At 44.8% G+C, this 19,059-nt stretch overlaps 1 protein-coding gene across 2 annotated transcripts in view; it reads left to right on the top strand.

Annotated features, from left to right (window-relative positions):
• The window catches only part of Mgat5 (alpha-1,6-mannosylglycoprotein 6-beta-N-acetylglucosaminyltransferase), a 294,834-nt gene that overhangs the window by 193,617 nt on the left and 82,158 nt on the right, over positions 1–19,059 (top strand). For both annotated transcript variants that reach the window (XM_038349993.2, XM_038349992.2), the window contains exons 9-10: positions 3,034–3,168; positions 10,122–10,255. In XM_038349993.2, the coding sequence (XP_038205921.1) occupies positions 3,034–3,168; positions 10,122–10,255 (269 nt within the window). The remainder of the gene's footprint in view (positions 1–3,033; positions 3,169–10,121; positions 10,256–19,059) is intronic.

Here is a 19,059-nt window from a genome sequence, read left to right as displayed (position 1 = left end):
CAGCACTAATGGTAGCTATTAGATCTATAGTGAGCCACTTACTGTGTGTTCATACTAAGCACCTCTTGGTCTTAAGTTTAGTGTTGTTTATGACTGTGTGTGTGAGCATGTGGGCATATGTGGAGGTCAGAGGAAAGCATTCAGAAAGTTAGTTCTCTTCTTCCACTGTGGGTTCCAGTGACAGAAAGAAGCAGGAGCTTTTGCCCAGGAAGCATCTTGGCAGCCATATATTGTATTATATAGAAGCAAGAGCTTTTAACCCAAAGAAGCATCTTGGCAGCTGTATATTGTGTTGTATAGAAGCAGGAGCTTTACCCGAGGAAGCTTCTTGTCAGCCGTATATTGTATTGTCTAGAAGCAGGAGCTTTACTGAGGAAGCATCTCAGCTTCCCATATATTGTATTGTGTTTAAATTTCAGCACCTGGAAGTAGATGCTTTGCCTTTTGTGTCTTAGAGCTAAGGAACCTGAGCCTCAGACTGAACATGAGCCCGCCTGAGGTTTCAGGAGTAGCATGTAGGTGCCTGGATCTGACCCTGGAATGGACTTCTGCAGGCTTTTTGCAACAGCCCTCCCTTTCTCCTTCAGAGTTGGATGAACTCTGAGTACAAAGTTGCCCTTTGTACCTCAAGTAGTTCTCCTCTTTCTTTACCAGACTGCCTCCCGTTGCCTTCCTATTTGCAGCCACTCTGCCTTTTGAGGGCTGGGATGCAAAATGGGGCCGGAAAAGTGACCGGCATGTTGTTCCTCAGCTGTCAATCTTTGGACAATCAGAACTGGTGCATTAGATAATAATCATACTAATTACAATTCTATTAATGCAAATTGAGGTGTGGATGCTAGGCTGTAAGTACAGGGATCCTGAGAACGGAATCTCATCACTGTGTTCCTGGCTCTCACACATGGTCTCTGGCTACAGAAGGAATGAGAGAAGGAACGTGGGCGTGAGTGGAGTAGGCGGATGAGCAAATGGCGGACCGAGTCATCAATCAGGTGTGAGAATGGAGCTTAGGAAAGATGTTAGGTGTGACTATTGCAGAGACTCCCTCTATGGTCAATGACAAGTCAATATCGATCTTTGTGAATATTGGGATGAGGGCCATATGTACAATTTTTCTGGAGGCAGGGGCCATTGAGACAAGTAATCCAGACTCGTCTCAAACTTGCCATCGAGGATGATCTTGAACTTCTGACCCTCCTGCCCCTGCCTCCTGGACAGTATGACAGGATTGCACCACCACACCCAGTTTATCTGGTGCTAGGAATGGGGCAAAGGGCTTCATGAGTTCTAGGCAAGCGCTTTGCCCGCTGAGCAACATCCACAGCCCCTAGATGTGCTTTACTGAAAATGAGAATTACAGAAGCAACACAGAGAAATAATCCCCAGCTCTTTGCCGCTCATTAGGTTTGCTTGGGGATTTTTTTTTTTTAATTTCACTTTCCAAGAGATTTGGGAATCTCCTTAAAATCCTGGAACAGGACATTCCCAGGGTGATTAAGTCACAAGATTTGAAAATGTCATGGTCTAAATATTCTGTGTTGCACTGTAGGTAGTTCTACTGTTCAGACAAGGTTGAGAACCAGTGACCAAGGTGGCCCCAGGTATAAGCCGTCATCAGCAGCCCAAAGCCAGCCTTCTGCCTGGTTTTCCCAACATTGTCTGGTTGCAGAGTCACACCCATTATTACTATTACTTAACTCATGGCTGCTTCCACCCCACAGTGGCCGAGGTGAATATGAAGAGTGTTTATTATCCAGCCTTTCATGGAAAGTTTTCCGGTTCTTCAGAAGAAATCAGTTCAGTAGAGTTTAACTTTTTTTTTTTTTTTTTTTGGAAGCCCAGAAGGGGCCTGAAGCAGGAAGTATAAGGAACTATGGAGCAGCTTGTATTCCCTGTCATTCAAAAGTGGGACTTTTGTAAATGGTCAAGTGTGGCTGTGGGGTGTGAGCAGGAAGAAGGGTCAGAGGTGGCGCCTGGTGTCTGGGTACATGGCGCCTACACCTTGGACTTATTCCGACTAATCAGGTTCACAGAGCAGTGCGCGTGTTGTCATCTGTTAGCACAAGGGCGGTTTGGATGTCAGGGTAGAGAGGCTGGGTCCGTGGCTGGAGAATGTCTAAGCCGCAGGGTCTATCATGAGTCACTCACAACAATGCAAAAATGTATGGGGAGTTACTCAAGCTGAGGACTGGGAGCTGAGGTGTTTAGGGAGTACAAACGAAAGGGAGAGAATGTCATAGCGTTTGTGTTCGTTGTGTGACTTTTTCGGGGGACATATTCATCAGGCCCCAACAAAAGACCAACGAAATGATTCCACCCAACACCAGCTTAGTAAGCCAGTGAATTTATTTGGGTTACTTAACAGGATTGTGGATGAGGGGTTACCTAGAAGGAACTTGGTGACTCAAAGGCAGCTGCATCGCCAAAATGCCCACCCCAGCATGGGTAGCAGCTCATTAAGTTGCAGCCCTCAAGCTCCCTGCATGCTGTGCAGGCAGATGTACTGACCAGAGAGTCTTCTCTCCTAAGCCATTGCTACAGCTTCTATAACCTCGGGCGGGTCCTGCGGATCCTGGTCCAGGAGCTTCCTGGGACTTTTGAGTCTCGTTTACTTCCTAGACCTTGTAAGTTGTCTTTCCTGAGTTTTAAAGAGTCTCTTTCTAAGAGAGACTGTTTGAATTTGGGGAAGTATCTGCACATCACTATTCAATCCCCTCTCCCTATCCTGGAGGACGATAGGAGGAGAGATTCAGAGAGATGAATCAGGTTAGCTATCTCATGGTAATGCTCAATGTCTGCTCCACAGTAGAGACAGGTCACACAGGTTGCTAACCTCACAGGTTGTGTTTGTATACCAGCATCTAATTTCCCTCAGTCAGAATGAGGACTCTGGAGAGTTGAGACAGGAGTGGAGCATAAACCCACTATCTCTGATAGGGACTTGAGGTATGTGTGATCCTCTCACATTTGCCTGGGTTAGTATTGTCAAGTGTCTGATGTCTTTTCTTTTTGTCCCTGTTTGCCCCACTCCAGGATTATGAAGAAGGTTGTTGGAAACCGGTCTGGCTGTCCCACTGTAGGAGACAGGATCGTCGAGCTTATTTATATCGATATTGTGGGACTTGCTCAATTTAAGAAAACTCTAGGACCATCCTGGGTTCATTACCAGTAAGTACTACATGCTAAGACCCTTTTCCCCTAACAAGAATTGTATCTGGTTTTGCTTGTTTGTTTGTTTGTTTGTTTGTTCTTAAAGGGTGATTAAGTTTTATCTTTTGAACTGTCTGGAGTATACTTTTCATTCCTAATGAAATTCAGGTTGTTTCCACTGACTGCTTCCTGAGACTGTTCCTTATTTCTATTGATGTTCTAAGAATAGAAAACAGGTGCCCAATCAGACATAGTGGCACATGCATTTAATTCCAGCACTCAGAATGCAGAGGCAGGCAGATATCTGTGAGTTCAAGGCCAACCTGTCCTACATAGTGAGTTCTGGGACAGCCAAAGCTACAGAGTAAAACCTTGACTTAAAAAATAAGAAAAAAGAAAAAAAGCAAAACAAAACATATCTAGCAGCTTCCCATTTATCTTCCCCAATACCTAGCATTCCTCTCTTTGTGTACCTAAGAGAATCTCATGCATTTAGTCAAATAGTGACTTTTTTGTTTATTTGTTTGTTTATTGTGTACATGCATTCGTGTTTGTCTGAATATGTGTATGTGCATGCCACAGCATGTATGTGGCAGTCAGAGGACCGCCTTTGAGACTTGGATCTCCTCTTCCACCTTGAGGAGGCAGGCTCTCTTATGGTTTCTGCAGCTGCACACAGATGTTATCAGGGACAGAATGGAACCCACGGATTCATTCATGCTATGCAAGCTACATCCCAGCACCCTTTCCATGTGTTCCTTAATTGTGACTAATGGGTAGAAACATTTTTAATATGGTCTTCTGTGTTAACTTTGTCACTTTGACCAAATACCTGAGCAAGATACCTTATAGGAAGGAAGGTTTTATTTTGGCCCATGGTTTCAAAGGCTTCAGTCTGTTGTGGTGTGGACAGTGTGACAGAGCAGCTCACATCATAGCAGTCAGGAAGCAGAGAGAGGGAGAATGCCTTGCCTGCGCATTCTGTATTCCACCAGGAACCCCAGCCCAAAAGATGGTGCTTCCTGTATTCAGGGTAGACCTTCCCCTTAGTTAATCATCTTTGGAGATACGCTCACAGACACACATAGAGGTTTGCTTGTCTAGTCTCCTTGGCATTTCTTAAAGTTCAATCAAGCTGTCAATCAAGATGAACCATCACGTACTCTAACTTATCCAATTCATAAATATCCCAACGTAGGCCTTTATCGTCTTGTTAGTTACATTCAGTATTTTTAACTTTAAACCCCCAAGATTATTTCAGACTGGAAGTCCTTTATGACTCAGACAAAAATGAGAAGTAAAAATGCAAAAAATTTTCTCAAAAATTCAAGGTCTAGTAATGTCCATTATCTACAATAGTCTCTCTCAAACATTACTCCCAACAGCAATGATTTTCTCTTTGGGTGATGAAATATTTATAGCAAAGAGGCTGATGGTGGAGAGACTGTACTAAGAGTCCAAGTGTTCTGTGTTGACTATGTTACTGTTTTGAATGACTGTGTAACTGTGTTGACTATATTGAGTGACTTTAATGACTGTTGACTGTGTTATCTGTGTTAAATAACTGTTTACTATGGTGGCTGATGGTGCTGGCTGTTCATTGAATGACTGCTGCCTGCATTGTGTAGACTGTGTTGACTGTGTAGATTCTGCTGACTTTGTTGACTGTGCTGGCTGTTCTATAATGATTGTGTAATGACTGTTGACTGTGCTTTGTAGACTGTGTAGACTATGCCAACTTTGTTGGCTGTGCTGGCTGTTCTATAATGATCATTGAATGACTGCTGACTTGCTGTGTAGACTGTGTTGACTGTGTAGACTATGCCGTCTTTGTTGACTGTGATGGCTGCTGGTTATATTGAATGATTATTGAATGACTGTTGACTGTGCTCTGTGGACTGTTGACTGTATAGACTAGGCTGACATTGTTGACTGTGCTGGCTCCTGGTTATGTGGAATGATTGTGGAATGACTGTTGACTGTGGCAACTTTGTTGACTGTGTTGACTATTGACTGTGCTGGCTGACTGACTCTGCTGACTGTTCATTGTGTTGATTATTTGGAATGGCTGCTATGTTGACGATGTTGATTGTACTATGTTGATTGACTGTGATGATTGTATTGACTTTTGAGAATGTTGTTCTTACATTCTGTGTTAGTTTCATTTCCTCGAGAGAGTACCATTCTTTTTACGTTTAGGAAAGTTTGGACCAGGATAATGCTTTGTCCTTTTGTTAGTTTTTTCTTTTGATCATATGTATATGCATGTACATGTTCATATATACATGTGTATAGGTGTGCATGCATATGGAGGGCAGAGAACAACCTTTGATGACATTCTTCAGAAACACTGTTGTAGGTGGAGGTTTCTCTTTTATTCCTGGCTGCCCATACCCAAATAATCACACTGAAACTATATTAATTACAACACTGCTTGGCCAATGGCTCTAGCATATTCCTAGCTAGCTCTTATGTCTTAAATTAACCCATTTCTACTACTCTGTGTATCACCACAAAGCTGTGGCTTATCAGTATTGGCATGTTACTCCTTTGGTGATTACATGGTGATACCCCGACTCTGCCTTCTCTCTCTCTCTCTCTCTCTCTCTCTCTCTCTCTCTCTCTCTCTCTCTCATATATATATATATATATATTATATATATATATATATATATGTACCATCCATCTCCTCGGCTCCAGCACTCCACCCTGTCACCCTGTCTTTGATACCGTATTTTGTCTATTATTAGTTTGGTTTTGTTCTTCACAGATCACAAGCTATGACTTTTTCAGTTGTATAGAAATAACTAATTTTTCTTCTTGGTTAATAAGCCATATTATAAACAGGTTTGTGTGTGTGTGTGTGTGTGTGTGTGTGTGTCTGTGTGTGTGTGTCTGTGTGTGATAATCTTAAGGGAAGAAAGTCAGGGTTGTTCCTTTCTGTCATTTTATGAATGGTAGATATCTGGAAAACATGCAGAGAAAACTGGGTAATCCAGACCTCCGTAGACTCTCATATCCTTGTTATTAAGAAGGGCTCTTTAGATGGAAAAATATTCTCAGTGGTGGTGTTTGGGTCAATTAAGAAAGGCCATGTCGTTATTAAAATGGTCACTGTTGATTGGTATTTGATGCTTACTGTGTGGAAACGCTCCACCTCTGGGGTTTATGGGTGTGCATAGTGTTTTCCTTCTTTAGTAAAGGTCTGAATGAGCAGGAGGCAGCAGGGGGTCTCTTGGAGCTTTAGCCCTTGGTCTTTGTTTTATGGCAAAGCTACAGTTTTATCACATGACTTTTTAGAATTTTCTTGCCTACTTCTTTCCCTTTACATATGAAAAGTTATGTCTAGGGTTAGAGTTCCATTTGTATTCCACTTGCCTGTTGTAAATGAAGTCTTGGGTATAATCCCAGGATCCTAAAACCAGGTATGGAGTGCCTCCCTGTAATCCCAGCACTCAGGGGGTAAAGATAGGAGGAGCAGAAGCTTGGGCATCCTTGAGCACTTAGATGTTTGAGGACAGCCTAGGCGAGGTGAAACCGTATCCCAAAAAGCAAAAGGAGAGAGGGCTGCCGAAGTGATGGCTCAGCTGGCAAAGCGCAGGCCGTGCAACATGAGGACCCGAGTTTGGATCCCTGTATCGACAGAGAAGGCCTGTAGAATGGTGCATATTTGCAGTCCCAGCATGGGGAAGTGGAGACAGGAGGCTCCTGGAGCTCTCAGTTAAATACTCCAGCCAACTCAGTGAGTTCTAAACTCAGTGAGAGACCCAGTCTCAGAAAATAAGATGGAGAGCTACCAAGGAACCTCTGGTTTACGTGCATACACACACATCACATACAGGTATACACACAAACCCATACACATCTGTGTATAGCTACACAGGTACTCATATGTAGGAACATGCACACACATGTGTAATACACACATGCACACAAAAGAAGCTGTCAGACTGTGGTCATCTTACTTGATGACAGGTAAGGGGAACTGTGTTCTATAGTGCGGTGTCATCAGACCTTCCAGTGAGCAACAAACCCGTTAGGTCTGTTGACCTTGGAAGAATACTTATAAATTCTTTCTAATTTGCATAAGAGCCTAGGACATTCGATTAAACACTTGCTTCTGATATGCTGTCATGCTACTGGTTCTCTAGAGTATCCTAACATGGTCTACAGAGCTCACTACCCTTCTGCCCCATAGGAGTCCTTTACTGAGTGTTGAAGACGTGCAAGAATGTGAGATACAAGCCGGGCGGTGGTGGCGCACGCCTTTAATCCCAGCACTCGGGAGGCAGAGGCAGGCGGATCTCCGTGAATTCGAGACCAGCCTGGTCTACAAGAGCTAGTTCCAGGACAGGCTCTACAAACTGCAGGGAAACCCTGTCTCGAAAAACAAAAACAAAACAAAAAAAAAAAAAAAAAAAAAAAAGAATGTGAGATACAAATGGTTCACAGCCTGCCAGCTTTTACACCAGACTCCCAGCTAGAAAGTAGACCCTTTGCTTCTGAGCATCTCTCTCTCCCTGTAGTGTAGCCTCGGGTGACAACAGTGTTCTAATGTCATTTGACATTCTGTGAGGTCTCTGTTAGAGGAAGTCCAGCTGCTTTGGGCACTGGGGCAAATATATGTTCAAATCGTTAGAAGGGTCCTGATGTTTCAGATACACAGAAGGTATCCAGTCAGTGGCATAAATACTGACAACATAGGAATAAGGTAGTTCCAAGATGGAGCCAAGGAGGACCTTGAACAAGAAGCCCTCCTGCCTCTGCTGCCAAGTTTGTGGCTTCTGAGGAATGACACCAGAGTTTGACTTCTGGCTTCCCCATGCATGCATGCACATATACATGCACACTTGTAAACATGCACACACATGAACACCCACATCCCCAAAAGAGAGACCTGTCAATGTATGAGAGTAGCTGCAAGAAAGCCACCTAAGAATCCAGGTGAGGACGTTGCGCCAGGTTAGCTCACAGTGCGCTCTGTGGCCGTGGCCTTCCTCCATGTTGTCTTTGTCTCGTCTAGAAACCTCGGTTGACAGTTGTATTTCCTGGAGGATGTGATCTGGTATTTGGACTTCAGTGGTTTTATTTTGTTTTCAGAATCTTACATCAGTGTGAAAGTCTATGAAAATTTAGAATAGCTTCCTGGTCATAAGAAAAGGAAGAAAGGGTCCTTAAAAGTGTTGCCACCATCTGTCCTAAATGTGGGCTTTAGTTTTCACTCAGTTTGGTGTGTATTGGCCTAATGGAAGTTGCTCGGAAGTGTCCTGAGAGAAGACAAGAGCAAACAGAACCATCCCACTGACCAGCGCTCCGAGCTGCATGTACATGGCTTGAAAATCATCAGTTAAATCAGTGCAGCCCGGATCAATAATGCCGGCTCTCTAATTCCTTTCTCCCAGTTATCCCCTATGCTTCCTTTGTATAAAAGGCCAGCTTGTGAATAGTTTGTAACCATGTATAGTCTCCACTGCAGCTTCTCCTCTGTGCCATCATGGCTTGAAGACAGTTACCAAGTTGCAGACAGAGTATCAACAGTAGTGTGGCCAGGTTCCAATAAAACTCGATTTTCCATTGTAGGAATGTAAGCTTCATAGAATTTTCCTCTGTTGTGTTTTTTTTTTTTTGTTTTTTTTTTTTTTAAATTGAGACTGTGAAGCCATATGGGGAAAAGAGCTCAGTCAGTCAAGTGTTCTGTCGTGTTCCAGGACCTGGGTTCTGCCCCAGAGCCCACGTGACAAAACTGGGTATGGCGGTACCCGCTTGCAATACCATTGCTGGGGAATTAGACACAGGGAGATCCCTGGGGCTCCCTAGCTGGACAGCTTAGCCTATGTGGCAAATCCCAGGTCAGCAAGGGATCTTGTCTCAAAAGAAGCCAAGGTAGATGGTGTCTGGGTAATGACAGTCCAAAGTCGACCTCTGACCTACACACACACACACATTTGTTCTCACCTTTGCACATGTGCTCATATACAAACACATACCCAGGTACACAAAAGACTAAAAACCAATTCTTAGCTCACAGCTTCACTAAGGTAGCTGATGGAGCGGGTTTGGCTCAGTGGAGCAGACCAACGGGACTCCATTGTTCTGCATCATTTCTTTGCTGGTCTAGCAATCAAGTTATATTATATTATAGTTGGATATGTAAAGGTTTACCCCTGCCTCGTAAATGAGACTGAAGTCTGTTTTGTGTTACTACAACATTATACTGGAGCCAGACTTGTTTATTGTAAAACGGAATTTATTTCTCATTGTTGGAAGCTAAAAAGTCCAAGATGGAATGGCCCCCATCCAATCCAGTGAGGGCCATATCCTACTGCACAAAGTTCTGCCGTGGGTCTCTGGTCATCTTCTTTTAAAGCTACTTTAGGTGTCATGGGCCTGCATCTATACCTAGTTAACCCCCAGGACCCTGCCTTCAAATATTGTCAGCCTACTGATGTAAAGAGTACATTTCCCGTGTGAAGCAGATACCTGTAGCTGTGTCTGCTATGAAACAGATACCTGTAGCTGTATTATTAGCATCATCTAAAGCCAACCGATCTCACTAATTGACGTAAAGGCTGTCAGAGGCTCAGAGCCCTGAAGCATGCCCTAAGTTCTGAGCAGAATAAGAACTGTAGAGATAATGATGCTTTGTTCCTTTCATCACATTGATTAGGTACCTTCTGTGTGCCCAGTCCTACCTGAGTGCTAAGTCCACCGTAGTGAATCCTGCAGGCCCCTTGCAGCATTTATGAACGTTTATTTCACTGGTACTTGAGACACTCTCTGTGGTTAGCCAGTTCTATCTGCTGGGGTGGCCGAGGCCTTCTTTACAAAATGAAGTGAGAAAATAAGGCCTAAACTCCTTTTCCGGTGGCAGTCTTAACTTTGAAGTGTTGGTCCAGCTGCTCTCCTCTCTCGAGCGAGCCGTAGCAGCTAGCGTCGCAGTTATAATTTGACACACGACGCTCTCCTTGCAGGTGCATGCTCCGAGTGCTCGATTCCTTTGGGACAGAACCTGAGTTCAACCATGCAAGCTATGCCCAGTCGAAAGGCCACAAGACCCCCTGGGGAAAATGGAATCTGAACCCGCAGCAGTTTTACACCATGTTCCGTGAGTATTCGTATGTGGTCTCTGTCTTTCAGGAAGCGACTGAAAACCCCTACGGAGGTTAACTAGGCAGCCGTCCATCTGGGGTTGTGATTCGCAGGACGCTTAGCTGAAAAAGTTGGACTTTTTTCTTGGGGATAATTGGATCCTTCTTTTCTATAATTGGCATTGAAAGCACACCTGAACATTGTGCGAAAAGCCTTAGAAATGTCCTAGAGAGGAGTGTGCAATACAAATGACCTGTAGAAGCCACGTGGGAGAAGCCTGCAGATCACCTTCGAATGAGCAGGCACTAAGCATGTCCCAGCACCATACCCATGCTGTGAAGGGGCCGCTGCATTCTTAAGAGGAGTGAGGCCTGCCCTGGCAGCCTACTAATTCAATCTTCATTATTTGAGCATGAGATCTTTAAAAGGAAAAATAATCTCAGAGCTGGGGAGATGGCTCCGTGGGTAAAGCCCTTGCCGTATAAGCTTGAGGACCAGAGTTCTGACCTCCAGAACATCTGTAAATGCCAGCTAAGAGTGGTGGCGTGGCATGTCTCAACTCCCAGCCCTCAGTGGGTGGAGACGGGGTTCCCAGGGCAAGCCAGCTAGCTACTGTAACCAAGTCAGTGAGCTTTGGAGTAGACATATCAGAGAGACTGCCTCAGTATGGAACATAGAGAACAACTGAGGAAGAAACCTCACAGAAACCTTGCCTCCACATGAACAGCATACATACATACATACATACATACATACACACACACACACACACACACACACACACACACACACAGCTGCCCAGAGATGATCCCCTGCTCGGTCCCTAGATGTTTCAGTGATGTATTAGACTAATAAATAACCCTTGGGCATCAGGTCTGGGAAAAACAGAATTAGGAATGCTGATGTAGCAGTTTTAAAACTCAAACCATGTTATGGACTGGGAAGATAGCTCAGTTGCTAGAGTGCTTGTGAAGGCCTGAAGTGGGTCTCTGGGGCCCATGGGGAAAGCCACGTGTGATGGTGTGCACTTGTAATCCCAGGGTGGGGGAAGAGGAGATAAATGAACCCTAGAAGAACACTGGGCAGTCATCCTTGCTTACTGAGTCTTTAAAGAAAAAGTGCATGGTGTCTAAGGAATGATGTCAGAGATTGTCTCCTGACATCTACATGTATACTTGTGTGTGTGTGTGTGTGTGTGCGCACACACACCACAAACAGAGAGGCACAAATACACATACTCGCACACACATGCAGAGAGGGAGAGGGGGGAGGAGAGAGAGAGAGAGAGAGAGAGAGAGAGAGAGAGAGAGAGAGAGAGAGAGAGAGAGGAGAATTACCTGTTCAAAAGTTCTTGAGCCCAGAGAGTTTGGTGAGAGGCATGCTGGTGTATGATAGACATTATTATTATTGGAGTTATATTGTCCTGTTATTGCCACCTGTCCCAGGGGCACAGTTCAGGGAACAAACTAATATTTGGCACACCAGGTAACAGATGGCTGTCAGCATGGCAAGGCATGATTGGAATCTGCCTGGGGTGTGACTTTGCTATGAAATTCTGAGCCTGAGAAGAACTGCGGGCCAATAAACTGAGCTGAGACCTGTGTTAGGACAGGCGAGGTAAACTTGTGCTTTCGTTCACTCTCATGGTGCAGTCCCGCCCCGGAGAGGAGATGCCGTGCTCTCCTGTAGAAGACTGGGATTCAGCACCCTGCAAGCCTGCTTCAGTTCTGCTGGTGGAGGCTTTCAGAAGCAGGAGTCCCTTCCAGTGAAAGAAGTTCTCTGTTTATAATGTAATGAAAGCCAGACGCAGAAAGTGCTTTCTCTTCACCTGGGAGAGGGATACGGTTCCTGGATTCAGCAGAAAGCAGAGGGAAAGTTGACAACGGTTTGAATGCCTTTTAAGAAAAGAACCCACAGAGCAAAACATTACCAACCACCCACGACACTGGAAGCAAACAGTGTAGCAGGAAATGTTTACATGGTTATTTGAGGCGGTTAGAGAAACGTGGAGGAGCCGAGGTATCTGTACACAAGAAAGGCATATTTACAGCATTGATGTGTAGATCTCGGGTGAGCTTCAGTTTGGAAAGCATATTAGTGAAACTCATAAAAGGAAACACTGGGCTGGGAGATGACTCTGTTGGGTAAAAGTATTTGCCATACAAGGCCTGAGGGACCGGAGTTCGATCCCCATAACACAAGTAGAAAGCTGGGCATGTTGGCAAAGGGCTGTAATCCCAGTGCTGGGGAGGCAGAGAAAAGTGCATCTGTTGGGGCTTGCTGGCTAGCCAGTTTAGCTATGGTACCCGAGGAAAGGCAATTGCAGGGTCCTCTCCTGACTTCCATGCACATGCACACACACACACACAACACACATACACACACACAACCATCGCCACACATACACCTCACAGCCCACCACACACACAAATTAAATGTTTCAATCTGTACTTTGAAAAAAGTTCAGCAGCTCCTGATGGGAGTCATGAGTATACAAGCCTTTCTTTGAAAACCAGCTTTCTCCAAAACACCTTCTTCCATTCAGCAGAGCCTCCTCCTAGGATAAGTCAGGTTACAGATGTGAGGTAGAGAAGGCAAGGGAGACAGGAAGGACCACGAGTCGGGGGGCTGGGTATCAGCAGTTAATAAGATTCCCCCAAACAGCATCAAAAGAACAAGCAGCAGTGAATTAAAACCAAACAAATGAAAGGTAGCCAGTAGGGCTGGGGGTGGAGCTCAGTCAGTGGATGCTTGGCTCATATGCACAATTCCTGGGTTCCATCCTGTGTACCACATAAGCTGGGCATGGTGGTGTACAACTTTAATCCCTGCCCTCGGGAGGTGTGAGCAGAAGGATGGCAGATCAGAATCATTTGGCTTGCACAGTAAGCTCAAGGCTAGCATGAGATATATCAAACCCTGCCTTTAAAAAAAAAGGCAGGTTGATGAGCCAGATATGGATGATATGCCAAACAAGGAAGATGTCGTGGGTCACCTTTGCAGTTGCTAGGATACCAACTCATTCCTCTGAATAATGAAGGGGGAAGAGCCCGGCTTTGATCTTCCGCCTTTCTAGCGCAAATTATATTCGAAGATAATCAAATGGTTGATGATAAGAAACTGTTAATAATAGGAAAGCAGAGCTGCAAACGGCAGGCAGAAGAAGGATTAGGGAGTGAGCATCTTCAAACCCCTGATGAGATTGCAGGTCCAGCCATCATCAGCTACTGCTAAAACCGATCAGGTAACAAGCTGATGGAGAACTCTCCATGGCCAGGGCTGTCTTCAGCACAAGAAATACAGAAGGAAGTTGGGAAATGAGGCCTTGTGAGACATTGATCATGTCAAGGCAAGCTGAGGCTGGGGGCTTCGCAATAGACAACAGACCCTGACTTCAGTGACCTCCAATACCCTTGTCAAGAGGTTCCCTCCCTCCCCATGTGACAAGACCAGATTGCTGGGGAGCTGTGTCTGTTCTGGCAATCTATAATTGAAGACTGTTTCTTTGAACAAGAAGAAAAGGGTAGCCTTGAACTCGCTGCGTAGCCAAGGATGACCTTGAACTCCTGATTCCCCATTTCTACCTTAGGGCTACAGGTATTAGAGGCATGAGCCATCATACCCAGTTCATACAGTGCTGGGGATGAAACTCAAGGCTTCATGCACATGAGGCAAGTACTCCACCCACAGAGCTATAGCCCCATTCCTCCTTTTAATTTTTTTTGTATTTTTTCCTAGACCTGAGGACCAAACCCAGGGTCATGTACTTGCTAATGCAAGCACTCTACCACTGAGCTAAATCACCTACCCCATCCCATTTTGGTCGGTTTTAATGTGACAATTATTAATGTTTCATTTAATTAATAGTAAGTAACATAAATATGCACCAGTGTCTGAGACTGTACCAAGGCTCTTGTGCACTGAGATGGTTTTATACGCTGACCACAATAACAACAATAACAAACAAAGAGAGACTGCAGAAGTAGAATTAAAGTTGGAGACATAGAATTGGGACTTCAGGCCAATGGTCTTGGGAGATGCAGTGTTTGGGCATGAATGCAGTACGGAGAGTCATCTTGGAAGGAGAGACGCTCACACGTGGGAACGCTGTCTTTAGGAGATATGAAATGAAGTAGGCCAGGCCAGCCTAGAGTAGTTACTTACTTAATGAATATTCATGGCACACTGCTTATTGACAAACTTCTGCTATACCTAACCTAGCTTATTCAGATGGTGAAGTTTCCTACACGTCTAAAAGCCTACGGTTTCCTTGTTGTTTGCTCCAAACTGCAGCTTGCGCTTGTGGGATTGACGTCTTTGTGTAGTCTGCTTGTAGCTGGGCATTTTGGGGTTCACAGTACGTGCTATACCTGATCCCTGAAGTGATTGCCAGGGTGAACAGGTGGCCTGGCTGGATAACACTGAGGCTTCCCGGGTTGAATCTATGAGTGGTGGCTTTGTAGATTTGTGTGTCTGTATCAGTATGTCTGCATATGTCGAGGCCAGGACGTGACATGGGATGTCTTTCTCAATCGTTTGTTTTTTTTTTTTTTTTTTTTTTTTTTTTTTTTTATTATTATTATTTTTGGTACTCACTAGTTTGGCTACACTGGCTGGCCAGCAAGCTCCAGGGATCCACCTGTCTCTGCCTTCCCCGTTCTGGGATTACAAGGGTGTACAACCACACCTGGCCTTTTCTTCCACCTGATGGATGCTGGGAATTGAACTCAGGTCCTTGTGTTTTTCCAACAAGCGTTCTCCTCACTTGGCTTCTTCTCCAGCCATAGGTGATAGCTTGTTGTATGTCAAAGACGCTGATGAGTGCGTCCTTCCTCCTGTCCACAGATTTTCCCCTCAGATGCTGTCTTCATGCTTGTTGGTTTCCAAGCTAGACACTAACACCTTCCTGCTGTCTCCAGAACCAGCTCTTCTTCCCCGCAGAGCTTGGGGTGCCTTCCTTCTTGTCTGTGGGCTCACATCCTGACTTTGTAGTGAAGTATTCCCAGCCTTGGGCTCAGTGGCCACCCCTCATCTCCCCCAGGTTAGAGCTATTTCCTAGGCCGGGAGAAGAGAAAAACTAGCAAACACCAGGACTCTGCCTTGAGTTCCCAAAGTGATGGGCTGTGACCTGGAAGTGTAGAGCCAATAAACCCTTCCTCCCATGCTGCTTTTGCTCAGGATGTTTGATCACAGCCACAGAAACTGACACTGAAATCATCGCCGTATTTTCTCCATGTATATTTTATATTTTGTATTTTTAGTTATTCACACTAAAGTTTGTATTATTTTTTATTTTGGCCTGTGTGTGGATTATGTTCACATGTGTGGGTTGCCCATATGTATGTGGGTGGGCAAACATGTGTATACACAGCATATGGAGGCCCAAGATGGTTTTTTCTTTTTGTTTTTTATTTATTTATTTGTATTTTATGTACATTGGTGTTTTGCCCACATGTATGTCTGTGTGAGGGTGTCAGTTGTGAGCTGCCATGTGGGTGCTGGGAATTGAAGCCAGGTCTTCCGGAAAAGCAGGCAGTGCTCTTAACCACTGAGCCATCTCTCCAGCCCCAGTTTTTTTGGTTTTTTTAAGACAGGGTTTCTAACCCTGGGCATCCTGGAACTTACTCTGTAGACCAGGCTGGGCTTGAGCTCAGAGATCTGCCTGCCTCTGCCTCCTGAGTGCTGGGACTGAAGGTGTGCACCACAGCCTGGCTAGCCCCAAATCAGGAGTCCTCTGCAGAAGCTCTCTACCCTTGCTCACTGAGGCAGGATCTGTCCACGTTTCCATTTGTTCTTTATCCGCTGAGCCATCTTCTCAGTCCCCGCTCATAACTTTTCTCTACTTCATAAACCACATTTCTTTTAAAGCTTCAACATTATCCATATTTCCAGTACTAGTCAGAATCTATTTAAATATCCATTCTGTGCTCTGTGTTTTGGGGGTTGTTTTGTTGTCTCTTAGACTGTCCCCGTCTCATCATTGTTTCAATGTTAGCCAGTCTTTTGTCTAAGGTGAATTCACTTGCTGTGATTTCCTGAAGGCAGTCTCGTTTCTTCTCAGTCTCAAACGAGGTGTGTTATACCTCTGTAAACAATGTAAAAGATCACCCACACAGAGTGAAATAAAGAAGGTATTTGATGGAGCCATCTATGAAAGAAAGAGAGAATCCCAGAACTGATGACTTGAGCTGTTTCTCATTCCTTGTTTGGATAGCTCTAATTAGCTCATCACACTGTCATTCACGGTTTCATCTGGTTCCTGTGAAGATGTTGGCCAGCATAGAAAGATCATTCTATCTAATTGAATCCCCATCTTTCCCTGGAGAATATGACTTAAGGTAGCAATAACAGCAACGCTGAGTGAGACTGTCCTCACCCTTCTTCAGACAAGCTTCAGCTTGGGTTTGATCTTCATAGCCTACGAACATCTCAAGAGCCTTTGAAGTCACTTCTCAGCTCTGTTGTTGCCACCCCTGCCTCAGAGCCCTTCCTTCTTCCCTAAATGAAATCAGATGTGCAATTTATCGTTTGTTTATTGAGTCACTGCAGTGACTTAGATGTGAACCAGCCAGCATCTTAGATGCCTCCAGCCACAGGGAAGACTTCCTTCACCTTCTGCCAAGGTTCCTCCTTACTTCCCTCTGGCCTCCCTCATGTTTTTTTTCCAACTACGTCAGACACACTTCTACCCCAGGACCTTTGCAGCAGCTGTTACATTTCCTGGAACATTCTTCCCCGAGTTTGGCTCCACCACCACAGCTGTATCTGTAACTCAGCTGACCCTTCAGTGAACGGTGCCCTGATCCCATTTGGAAGGGCAGATCCCTTTCTCCCCACCCCTGCGTGCCTCATTTCCTCCATAACTGTTGATCTCCCAGCATTTATCCTCTTCATTTGTTTCTTTTCCCTTCCTGTCATCTGGGTTATGCAAAGCTTGGAGGTTAACCTATTTTGTTCATTGATGGAACTTAGTGCGTGGTAGTTATTATCTGTTGAGTGAATTTCCGTAAAATCAAAGAGTAATATCTGTTCAGTGTTTGGTTTGTGCAACAAATCAGGGAAGGGTTAGGAAATGGTTCAGAACTGGGTGTTATCATTTATAAAACGGGATGATCTGAGGCCAGCAGTGAGTCCCCTTGGTAGGTGAGAGACAGAGAGATATGCCATGCAGAGAGAGCTTGAGCTTAGAGTTTATTTAGTGGGTTGTGGAAGGGTAGGGGAAGGGGAAAAGCGAGGAAGGGGAGAAGGGCAGAGGGAGAGCAGAGATCGCTCTGGAGAAGAGGCAGGAGATCAGCTTCCTTAGGCAGGGAAAGGGGTAGATTGGGAGTAGGCAGGGCTTGTCTCTTAAAGGGACAGGGTACCCAGGTGACAGGCCAGGCCAGCAGATTACAACGTTCTGTCTTTCTCTTATAATACAAAGGCAGGGAATTAGACATGGCAGGTTGAGGGGATTGGTATGGCAGAGTCTCAAGACTTCTTCCTGCTTGTTTGTGGGTATCAAAGTCTTTCTTGGCGGGCCTGAAAAAGCTAGGTGCTGGCCACACCTTGGCGTAGCTGGTCACTTTACTCCCATCCTGGATTTGTGGTGTGGAACTGTCCGGTGTCTCTTGGACCAAGCAAGGTATTGCTAGAGCAGAGGACAAAGTTAAGTTTAGGAAGAAAAAAATTTCAGGACCAGGGAATTGTTCTGACCTGTTTAAGGTGAATCCTTCAGTTCGACTCCCTGAACTCACAAGAATTTTTGAGTTTGTGAAAACCTAAGTTTTAAACACATACATTGTATAAACAGCAGCATGTTTATATCAGAATGACTGTGACAGATGTTTTTACACAATGAAAAGTATCTTTAAGACTATGAAAGGCAGTGTGAAGGAGAAATTTGATAACTTGCACTTGTCCTCAGACCTTTAGAACTTGCAAGTACACACATTAATAACTTACATTAGTATATCTTAAAACACCCTTTATTTAGAACATGTTAAGAAGTTGTACTGAAATTTGTTTAGTGAGGTTGTCTTTTTAAACTGACAAAACCTCTCAGCTGTCAAACTGCGTCAGAGATCTTTGAGAAGGATAAAATTTTACTTGAGTTATTCATTTAAAAAAAAATGACAAAGGACTTACTCTATCGGCTACCTAGAGCCACCCCTCCATGTTCATCGAGGGCAGGGCGTCAGGACTGTATTTGCCTTCTGCTGTTGAGCACAGGGCCTGCCGTGTTTTAGAAGATCCCGTGGATTAGGAAAACTGTAGAAAGACAGCGAGCTGCTTTTCTCTCCTTGCGAGCCTGTCCGTTCTCACTGAAGATGGGCACTTCAGTGCGCAGCTTTACTCCAAGGACAATCAGAGGGGCCATTTTCCATGCAAACGGCCTTTTTAGTCTTTAAGTTAAAAGGCTTTTTTTGCTCCTTTAGGGACTTACAAGTCAGAGCTACCTCAAGGCTCGGCCTTCGGGAGGGGCTCTCTTCTCAAGTTCATTTCCTCCTAAAGTGCTTTTTGACACTTACGGTTCACTCAGGTGTGCCTCTGTGGACAGCTCAGACATTTGTGCTTTCGGCTCCACTGCACATTACTGTTTCCCTTGTCTGTGCCCAGCCTCCTCTCTCAACAAACTGAGCATCATAACCATTTAAGAGCATCAGCTTTGGTAAAATTTGAAAAATATAGCCACTGTCTATGTGCAGCTTTTAAATCCAGGTTATGGGCTGGCAAAATGGCTCAGCTGGTTAAGTGCTTGCTTTATAAGTGTTAGGGCCTGAGTTCAGTCCCTGGAGCCTGTGTTCAAATGGCACACGAAGTCTGGTGGTGGCGCACTCGGGA

The sequence above is a fragment of the Arvicola amphibius genome, chromosome 12, assembly GCF_903992535.2.
Source record: "Arvicola amphibius chromosome 12, mArvAmp1.2, whole genome shotgun sequence".
Taxonomy (NCBI): Eukaryota; Metazoa; Chordata; class Mammalia; order Rodentia; family Cricetidae; genus Arvicola; species Arvicola amphibius.
The sequence above is the reverse complement of the archived record's forward strand: the minus strand, read 5'-3'. Positions and strand labels throughout refer to the sequence as shown.